This window comes from Orycteropus afer, unplaced genomic scaffold (genome assembly GCF_000298275.1).
Source record: "Orycteropus afer afer isolate SDZICR_OR568_19922 unplaced genomic scaffold, OryAfe1.0 scaffold00095, whole genome shotgun sequence".
NCBI lineage: Eukaryota > Metazoa > Chordata > Mammalia > Tubulidentata > Orycteropodidae > Orycteropus > Orycteropus afer.
Genome location: NW_006921682.1, coordinates 8186089 through 8196498, shown reverse-complemented (window position 1 = coordinate 8196498; position 10410 = coordinate 8186089). Strand labels below are relative to the sequence as shown.

The window sequence follows — 10410 nt, the reverse complement described above, 5'->3', positions numbered from 1 at the left end:
CCCTGTTTTTGGTTTGTAGTTGTCCTCATTTGTAAATTGATGTCTCTGGTTCCCTGTTTACAATCTTGTAGGCTTATTTACTTTGTATACTTCTATAACTGGGTTGGTTTCTGAGTAATGTCATCATGTTTGTTAATGGTCAGTTGTTGTTGGCTGTTGTTGGTTCTCTTCCAAAGGAATCCTTTAGCATCTCTTGTAAGGTTGGTCTGCTTTTAACAAATTCTCTTAATTTCCGCTTATCTGGAAATGTCCTAATTTCACCATCATATTTGAGGGACAATTTTGCTGGCTATATAATTCTTGTTTGGAAATTTTTTTCTTTCAGGATTTTGTATATGCCATCCCATTGTCTTCTCCCCTGTATCATTTCTGCCAAGAAAGCAGAGCGACTAGTTGACTATTGGTTGCCCAGTGTAGGTAACTTTTTGTCTTTCCCGTGCTGCTTTCAGGATTCCTTCTTTATCTTTGGTTTTGGTGAGTTTGATGATGTTATGGCTTGTTGATCTTCTTTTGGGGTCTATCCTTTCTGGGGTTCATTGGACTTCTTTAATGGATATATTCTTATCTCTCATCATACCAGGAAAATTCTCTTCCAATGAATCTTTGACAATTTTTTCTGTGTTTTGTCTCTTCCTGTTTTGGAATTCCAATCACATCCAGGTTAGTCCTTTTGATAGTACCCCACATGATCCTTAGGCTTTCTTCATTTTGTTTTGATATTTTTTCTGATTGATCCCAAAGAAGTATTGAGGTATTTGCCTTCAATCTTACTAATTCTGTCTGCCATTGATTCAGTTCTTCTCCTTTGCCCGTTCAATGTGTTATCTGTTTCTGAAAATCTAGTATTAATCTTCTGGATTTGTGTGTAGATTTTGTATCATTTCTAATTTTTCATTTATTTTGTCATTTTGTTCTTGTATTGTCTTTTGAAATTTTTCTAGGGTCTTCTCTGTGTTTTTCTCATTTTTGTCAGTGTTTTCCTTGATCTGTCTCTCAATTCATTGAAGATACCTAAGTATAATTCTTTTGAATTACTTATCAGGGAGTTCCAATGCTGTATCTTCCTCAGGGATGTTTTGGGTCTGTATCATGGTCCCTTGTTTCTCGTGCTTTATCTTGCTTCTTTGTGTGGACTCTGATGCTCAGTTGTCTCCAAGGCATTGTGACATTTTTGTGTTTATATTTAATTGGTGATTGTATGTTGGAGTGACTTACCCATGATTTTTTTTTGTTTTGTTTTGTTTGGATGTTACCTGAGTAAGCAGGGTACTGTGCTGTGCTCCTCTGTTCATTAGTTGGCAGCACTTATATACACTTTCCTTTTCCATTGTCAGCCTCCCATATGTCCTTGCCGTCCTTGGCAAATGGAGCCTATTCTTAGGTCCCTGGAATCTGAATGAGAATGCTGTCACTTTAAAATCCAAAGTGACCGCCACTTGTAAACATTCAAAATGGATACACCGTTGGTCACTTTAAATATCCAAAATGGCCACCATTTGTAAACAATCAAAATGGCTGTGCCCTTCAGACCCCGAAAGGTGGGCCAGACTTTTTTTTTGTTGGTAATTTTTTATGACCTGTTCAATTTCTCCTTATGTTATGCATCTGTTCAACTTTTCCACATCAGTCTGTGTTAGTTTAGGTAAGTGATGTTTTTCTAGACATCTGTGCATTTCTTCCAGATATTCATATTTGTTGGAGTATAGTTCTTCATGGTATCTTTCCTGTTTTTTGATATATGCATTTATTGCTATAAACTGACCTGTGAGTACTGCTTTTGCTGTGTCTCATAGGTTTTGGTAAGATGTATCTTCATTCTTGTTTGTTTCTAGAAATATTTTCATTTCAGTTTTTATTTCTTCTGTTACCCAGTAATTTTTGAGCAGTGTATTATTCAACATGTTTGATGTTTTTTCCTTGATCTTCCTATTATTAATTTCTAATTTTCTAGCATTATGGTCCAAGAAGATGTTTTGTAGTATTTCAGTGTTTTTTTAATTTATTGATGCTTGTTTTATTTCCTAACATATGCTCTATTCTGGAGAATGATCCATGTGCACTGGAGAAGAATGTGAATTGTGCTTTTGTTGGGTGTGGAGTGCTCAGTATATGTCTAAGAGGTTGTGTTGGTTGATTGTTTTGCTGAGTTCTTCTGTGTCTTTATTCAGTTTTTTTTTTCTGGTTTATCTGACCCTCCCTGAAAGTAGTGTGCTAAAGTCTTCTACAACTCTTGTAGAGTTGTCTATTTTCCCTTTCAGTTCAGTTAATACTGGCTTCACATATTTTGGAGCACTTTCATTGGGTGCATAGATATTTATTATCATAATGTCTTCTTGGTCAGTTGATCCTTTTAGCATCATTTAGTGACCTTCTTTGTCTCCTACAGTGTTTTTCACCTTAAAGTCTATTTTATCAGAAATTAATATTGCCACTCCTGCTCTATTTTGGTTACCGTTGGCTTCATATCTTTTTTCCACCTCTTAACTCTTAATTTGTTTTTATCTTTGTGTCTAAGGTAGGTCTCTTGTAGGCAGCATATTGATGGGTTTTCTTTTCTTATCCAGTCTGCCACTCTATTTCTCTTCATTGGTGCATTTTATCCATTCACATTGAGTGTAATTAGTGATAGGTATGCATTGATTGCTGTCATTCTGTTGTTTTTTTTTTTTTTTTATCATGTTGATGGAATTTCTTTGGTCCATATACTTTTCTGTGCTGAATTCATTTTATTGTCAAGTGTTTCCTCTCTTTTCTTCTTTATTGTTGGTTTTGTGCTTACTAAATCCATATGTTTTCCTTCCTTCTGGGTTTGCTTAGGGAGGTAGTTAATTTTCTCTGTGGCTGTCTTGGAGTGAATTCTTCTCTATATTTTTAGAACAGTCTGTTTTATGAGGACATTGTCCTATTTTCCTCTCCATTTAGAAGTTTTGTCCCTAGAACTTTTATTCCCTCTATTTGGCTAGTTGCTGTTGTCATGTGCAGATTGACTTCCTTGTTTTTTATTGTACGATGTTTTATGGTCTTATTTTGAGGGTCTATTTCCGATTTGCTTTTAGTGTTGATGTCATGTGCCCTGGTTTTGTTGTTTTCTGTTGGGGGTTCTCTATTGAAAGGACTTTGTTAAGCATTTCTTGCGGGGTTGGTCTGGTTTTTGCAAAATCCTTTAATTTCTGTTTGTCTGAGAATGTCTTGATTTCACCCTCATATGTGATGGACAGTCTGGCTGGATATAGGATTCTTGGTTGGAAGTTCTTTTCCTTCAGTGTTTTATATATGCTGTCCCTTTGCCTTCTTGCCTTCATGGTTTCTGCTGAGTAATCAGAACTCAGCCTAACTGTTTGATTGTTATAAGTAATATTTCTTTTGTCCTAGGCAGCTTGCAAGATTCTTTTTGTCTTTGGTTTTGAAGAGTTTGATTATGATATGCTTTGGTGTTTTTCTCTTGGGATCTCTCCTATATGGGGTCCTTTGAGCTTCTTGGACAAATATCTTTTCTTCCTTTATGATATGGGGAAAATTTTCTATTAGTAAGTCTTCCATAATTTTTTCAGTGGTTTTTTTTTTTTTGCCTCTTCTTGTTCTGAAATTCCAATGAGGCGTACATTGTTTCTTTTCATGTTGTCCCATATAACTCTTAGGTTCTCTTCATTTCTCTTAAATCTTTGTTCTGATTTTTCCTCATACAGGCTGGTGTCAAGGGATTTATCTTCTAGTTGAGAAATGCATTCTTCAGCCAGTTCTAGCCTATTCTTTTGTGCTTCCACTGTGTTGTGAAATTCTGTAATTTTGGTATTCATTTTCTGGATTTCTAACTGCTATTTTTGTATGAGTTCTCATTGTGTATTAATCTTGTTATTTTGTTCTTGAATGGTTTTCCTGAGTTCTTCCAGGGTACTGTCTGTGTTCTCCTGGATTCTTTTTGGGATTTCCTTGAACTCTTGTAGAGTTCTATAAACATACCTTCTATATTCCTTCTTGGATAATTCTGTTGCCTCCTCTTCCTCCATGTTTAATGAGACTTTTGTTTGGAATTTTATTTCTATTGTTTTGTCATGTTTTTGGTTTGATTTGAGGTTGCCTGTTGTTTCCTACACATTTTGACATTGTCTTTAACTGTTAGTTATGTATTGATTTGTTTTGTTTTGATTTTATGATTTAATATTTTTGCTGGTATATTTTATTTCTTTCTGGTTATTAATTCAGGTGTGCTGGTGCTGGGTTGCTTTGCAGTTTTCTTTGTGATAATGGAATCCCTGTGTGGAATGTGGATGCAGGTCTCTGTTTGTTGTGAAGGGGGTATAGAATTTGAGCTGACAGGTGTTGTGGTGCCTTAATGTGGTTTTTTTTATTGGGGAGAGGCGGGGAAAGGAGGTTGTTGTTGTTGTTAAGTGCCGTCAAGTCGTTTCCGACTCATAGCGGCCCCATGCACAGCAGAATGAAACACTGCCCGATCCCGCGCCAGCCCCACAATCTCTGCTATACTCGAGCCCATCATCGCAGCCACCATATCAATCCATCTCATTGAAGGCCTCCCCCTCTTTCATCGACCCTCCACCCTACCAAGCATGACATCCTTCTCCAGGGAATGGTCCCTTCTGACAACATGACCAAAATAGGTGAGACGAAGAGGGAAAGAAGGAGGAAAAGAGAAGAAGAAAAAAAAAAAAAAAACTCCAAGGCACCAGTAGCCATTCCCAGGGCTTTGAAATAGGCTGCTAATGATGATGTTATACTGTTACTCACAGGCCCACAGCTCAAGTTTGGCAAAGACCCCAATAGTTAGGGGGGCACCACTTTCCACCAGATTCAGACAGCTGCAAAAACCCCGTACTCCAGGCCTCTTTGCGCCAAAAAGGTGTCCTGGGATATCTTCTCTTACCCACGCTGCAAGATTGACCCAGGGTCTGCCCATTTGCAGCTAGATTCCTTCTCTGCTCCCAATTCAGCAGCACTTGGAGCCAGAGGGCTCTCTGCTCACTCCCTGTGGTCCCAAGTTTACTGATAAAAGTGGGCACTGAAGGTAGATCCATGGAATGGCTGCAGGTCCTCTGGTGCATTCCCTCCTTTGCCCCAGGGAGCCCTCTGATGTCCTATCTCACTGGCCAGTCGGCACTCCTCAGGGCAAGTTCCCCTATTTTTTATTCTTTCCAGCTGGTTACGCTGCCTCTCCTTCTTTTCTACTCCTACTCCCCTGAGTTTGGTGTTCTCTGACTTAATGAGCTGCTCAGAGCACCAGAATCCCTACTTCAAACTGCTGCACCTAGTTTTTCAGGCATTAAGATGCTAGCGGGAACTAACTTATGGACTACAGGTAAGACACCATCTTCCTGTCCCACTTCTTTGAATTTCAGTAGCTCTTTTTAAACTCAGAATTGAGTCTTCTTCAGCACAGAGAATAAAGGATTTGTTTGGATTAAGAAATAATTTACATAGTTACATATTTTAAATTTAATGTGGATAAAATTTATGAGAGAAATACCCAAATTCTAAAATGGGAAGAGAATAGCTTATTATATTATTAACTTTTTGACAATGTGTCTCTTCTTTTTATAGTCACCCTGATAATATCACCCCTGATGCTGGAGATTCAGAACCTAAACCTATGATCATTGGCACCAATAATGTGTTTGAAGTTGGCTGTTGTATCCTTTACATTAATCTAAGATAAATCATTCCCAGCTATCTGTTATTACCATATCCCCTCTACAGAAAATGTCATAACTATCAAATATATATACAAGTATGTATTGCTTAATGTCCATGCGACATTCTGTGAAATAGGATGGTACATAATTTGACATTGTGTGGACACCGTATTAAAACCTTCTGTCATCCTCCTTGTTGCTGCTGGAGCTGCTGACGGAACCTGGAGGAATAGGTGGTGGCAGTGGTGACAGCTGAGAAGGCTGTGGCAGGAGTGGAGTGAGAGGAAGCGAGTGGGGAGGGATTGAAGTATGTCCAGCCCTACCCACTGTTCTACTCACCTGAGCAGCAGGAGCAGCCTGGTCCCTTAGCCCTTGTTGCTGCCACCCACTTGCCCATTAGAAGAAGCCTAAGAGCCTGCACCCAGAGCCATGTCCTCTGCATATTCCTGTATCCTACCTATGGTCTAGAGCTGCAAGATTCTGTTTGGGGTCTTTAAAACTATTAGGGGGAAATAATAAACAAAAAGAGAGCTATTTTCCCTTGGAAAAAAAAAAAAAACCACCTTATGGGACCATGGACATATATGCTATTGGACACTACATGGGTGTTAAGCAGCACATACCTGTGTGTATAGAAACAGATTATATTTTATATGTTTGTGAAATAATTAGTTTCAGGACTAGACCATCCAGCTCTTTGAAAAGATTTATTTATAATATATAAAAATAAAACAAAATCCCTTCTATTCCAGTGAATAATTGTGGAGTAAATGAAGAATGGCATTTTCAGACACATACAGAAATACAAACACACATCTTTAGCTCAGTAATTTGAAGATAATATCTTGCTCCTGTTGCTGATACTACAACTTGTTGACAGTTACCAATGGCTGAACAGCAGTAGATACAGACACAGAGTAATCTTGGCTTCTGTCCTGGTTTAATAACCCTGGCTTTGTCAGTTTGTTTCCTTTGTAGTTTCAGGCAGACAGTGCATTGTCTGATGAACACAAGTGGTAGTTGGGAGTGTGGAGTGCAAATATTTCACTCATTTTATTTCCCCCGGATTGTCACCAGTCCTTTTGCGTGGTTTTGTACTCTTAAAAGATAGTGCTAAAACGGCAAGGAGGCCACATGTTCCGACCTCCTCTAACCCTACAAGAGGAAGACAGGATTACCAGCAGTAACCCAAGGCCTATTCCTGCCAGGCCAGACATGCTGCCTCCCTCTAGCCCTTTCACCAACCGTTTCTCCCAAAGCACCCACCACCTCTCCTGGGTTCGATAATTCACTGCAGTGGCCACACAGAGCTCACAGATTACAGGGTTTATTAGAGAAGCACCAGGCTACAACTCAAGTTCAAGAAGAACGCTCAGTCTCTCTCCCAGCCCACCATCCTTCAGCCAAGAGTCTCTCCCAGTCTCTTTCCCAGCAGGGCTGGTCCCTTGGTGTCTCATTCAGCAATGCGTGTCTCTTGTGTCTCTTTCCCAGCAACGTGTGTCTCAGGAGCCTGTGTCTCTTTCAGCAGCACGTCTTCCTCGACCAGCAGTCCGAGAGTTCTGCCTCTAGGAGGCCTCCTTTTGAGCCCAGCAGGGTGGTCAAACTAGCCAATTATAGCATCAGAACTCTAAGCACTTGAGAGAGAGATTTGCCCAGTTTAATATGGCATTTGATTTCTTGACTGCTACTTCCATGGGCATTGATTGTAGATCCAAGTAAAAGGAAATCCTTGATAATTTCAGTATTAATATATACATTTTTAAAAAAGTTTAAAGGTATATAAGATTGTCATTAGTGGTGTTTTCAAGTGATTGGGTGATGGATAGTTTTAATTTTCTTAAAACAATTGTGAAAATGTGTTACTCCTATAGAACTGGGGTATAAAGTTCTCATTTCTTTAAAAAAACACGCAAGTTATTTTTTCAGTCTTAGAGAAGTTTTTATTTAAAGATTAAAACTTTGCTTTCAGATTACCCTGAGCAAAGAGTTCTGGCAAGGGCAAGCCTGCATACCCTTTCCCATACCCCATTCCCTTGCCCAGTGTGATGTATATACTATATTAGTAGGGGAAGAATATATTTACAGTGTTTACTTAACTTTGGCTTACAGATTCTCAAGCCATGAAAATGGGAGATAATAATGTTATTGAATCAAAAGGTAAACTATGTTCAGAGTTCTATTGTGAAAAGTAATTATACTCACTCCTCATTTATCAACATGTTTAGATTCCAAAGACCAGGTCATACATGAAAATCAGCATTATGCTAAAATGGAGAATGACCACATCAGATCACAAAATGGAAGATGAATGCATCATTACATAACTGCCAAGCAACTGAGAATTATGGCCCAGTGAATTTGACACATATTCTTAACCGACACAGCCAACTTTTACTCTCACCTCACACCTCAGCATTCATTACTGTCAGACATATGTCATTAGCTTAAAAAAGTCAAATAGTAGATTTTTTTCTATTGTAAATGTGAAATGTTGAATAACAAAATAGTTGATAAGTGAGGAGTAGATGTGTTCCTTTCCCTTTGTGGGGTCCTGGGACAACAACTGTGTAAAATCTATGACAAGGTGATATGCTTGGAAGATGTGGTTGGAAGTAGATTAAAATAGCTGTGAGACCAAATTCTTTGCCTGATTAATTGTTAATCTGGTTATGTGTTTATCTGGTAATGTGGTAATACATTAAGATCAGCTATGTATGTTTAAATCAGGATTGGATTAAACCATAAAGTTCAGATGAAAGATTTGAAAAAGGCCTTTGCTAAATATTGTTAATGATAATTTAGTTAATGTTACTTTAGAATTAAAGAAAAATCAGTTTATCTGACAGTTTGCTTTCTTTACTGTCAGGACTACTTTACCTTAGTCAATTAGAAACCAGTCTAAGCTATTTGTCATATGTAGAACCAGGTTAAGGGTCACAGAACATCACCACCACTATGGGGGAGCGGTGTTAAGCACTTTGTCCCACTGGAGTCCAGAAAGGACCTGAACAATAGTACTTCTTTCATGTAGAATAGAATTATGGTCCTGCTTGGCATGAAAGTTTGTTTTTTTTTTTTTTAAATAATAAAACTAGACTTTTTGTTAATCTAAATGGTTTTTAGTTTGATTTGAATTGCCAATTATTATCATTGTCATTTTTTATTTATTATATGCTTACTATGTGTCACATCTGTGCTCATGACCTTGTATTTCCTATCTCATTTTCCTTGTAGCAAAGTGTGAAAAACAGGATGATCTCTCCATTTTATAGATAAACTGAAGCTCAGAGAATTTACAGACACTTGCGCAAAGTCATACAACTAGTTATCAACAGAGCTGTGTTTTGAATCCATCTAACTATAGCTTGTGCTAGCTATTTGTATGCTATACATATGGTGAACTGAAGTATTTCATTTAAATGTTTTTCAGGCTAGTTTGTGTTTTTATACCTAAGTCATCTTAGAAAACAAAATAGTGTTTGATGCCTTAAATTATAATTCTTTTCTTTATTTTTACTGCAGCTTATGTAGGCAGAAATGTAATATTGACAAGTGGTTGCATCATTGGTGCCTGTTGCAGTTTGAATACTTTTGAAGTCATCCCTGAGAATACAGTGATTTATGGTGCAGACTGCCTTCGTCGGGTACAAACTGAGCGACCACAGGTATTGACCGTCTCTTTAAAAAGAGTTCCTTCTAGGGCTGCTAGTTTTCCTGAAATATCACATAATTGTTTTAATGGGAGCAGTTAAGTCCACTATTTAAAAAGCAAATGATTAAAACATCAGAGAAACAGTCCTAAAATTGAGACATATTTGCAGTGGAATTATTTAGTCTTTAATATAAAAAATACAGAGACAGATGACAATGATAGATTGGTTATGGGAAAAGAAAATCCAAAGGTGTTACTACTAATCTTATGTATTTGCCCTGACGATGCATCACCAAACATTATGAACTATATTTATTCACTTCTGAAACATCAATCTTCACAGGTAAGGAATGACCCTACCAAATTTATACTGGACATCCAACTTGCATCCTTCTGTTAACATACTAACATAGCTTGATAATGAACACAGACTATGAATAAGCAGATATATTTGGGTATTTTCCTGGCTTATGAGAAATTATCTTCTCCTAATAGATCTGGTAGCATAGTGCCTAAGATACTTGACTGCTAACCAGAAGGCTGGCGGTTCAAACCTACCAGCCACTCGGAAGGAAGGTTGGGCAATCTACTTCCATAGTGATACTGTCTTGGGAACCCAAAGAGGGGTCGGTATGAGTCAGTTCTGACTCGACAGCACATAACAACAACAACGATACCAAGATCAGGAATGATGAAGCATACATAATTGGAGTTTCATGTTAGACTAGGAGATGGGTAAGATGGGGCTTCGTTCAGTAAGGTATTTTGATTGGGCTTCCTGCTTGGTACATTGTTCTCAATCTCCTTCCCTTTCCCCAAAAGAAAATATTTTTTAGGTATTTCCTCTTATACTCAATCATATTTTATCAGAAATTAAAACTTCAGTTCTTGTGTGGGTTATTCTATATCTGTAAGGTATGTTTGTTTTTTAATTATAAGCAATTAAATTTACTTCTTTAAACTACAAAGGAAATAAGGACAAATAAACTTAAAAATGTAATCTGGGAGGGTTCCGGCAAGATGGCGGACTAGGCAGAAGGATTGCACAGACCCTCTTCAACAAAGAAAAGGGAAACCAATTAACACAGACACAGAAGATAATCTTGGACCCCT

The 10410-nt window shown here is 37.8% G+C and overlaps 1 protein-coding gene across 1 annotated transcript in view; it reads left to right on the top strand.

Moving 5' to 3' along the window:
- DCTN6 (dynactin subunit 6) overlaps positions 1-10410 on the top strand; it is a 50337-nt gene that overhangs the window by 31188 nt on the left and 8739 nt on the right. The window contains exons 3-5 of the mRNA XM_007942706.1: positions 5554-5642; positions 7755-7802; positions 9168-9310. Of these exons, the coding sequence (XP_007940897.1) occupies positions 5554-5642; positions 7755-7802; positions 9168-9310 (280 nt within the window). The remainder of the gene's footprint in view (positions 1-5553; positions 5643-7754; positions 7803-9167; positions 9311-10410) is intronic.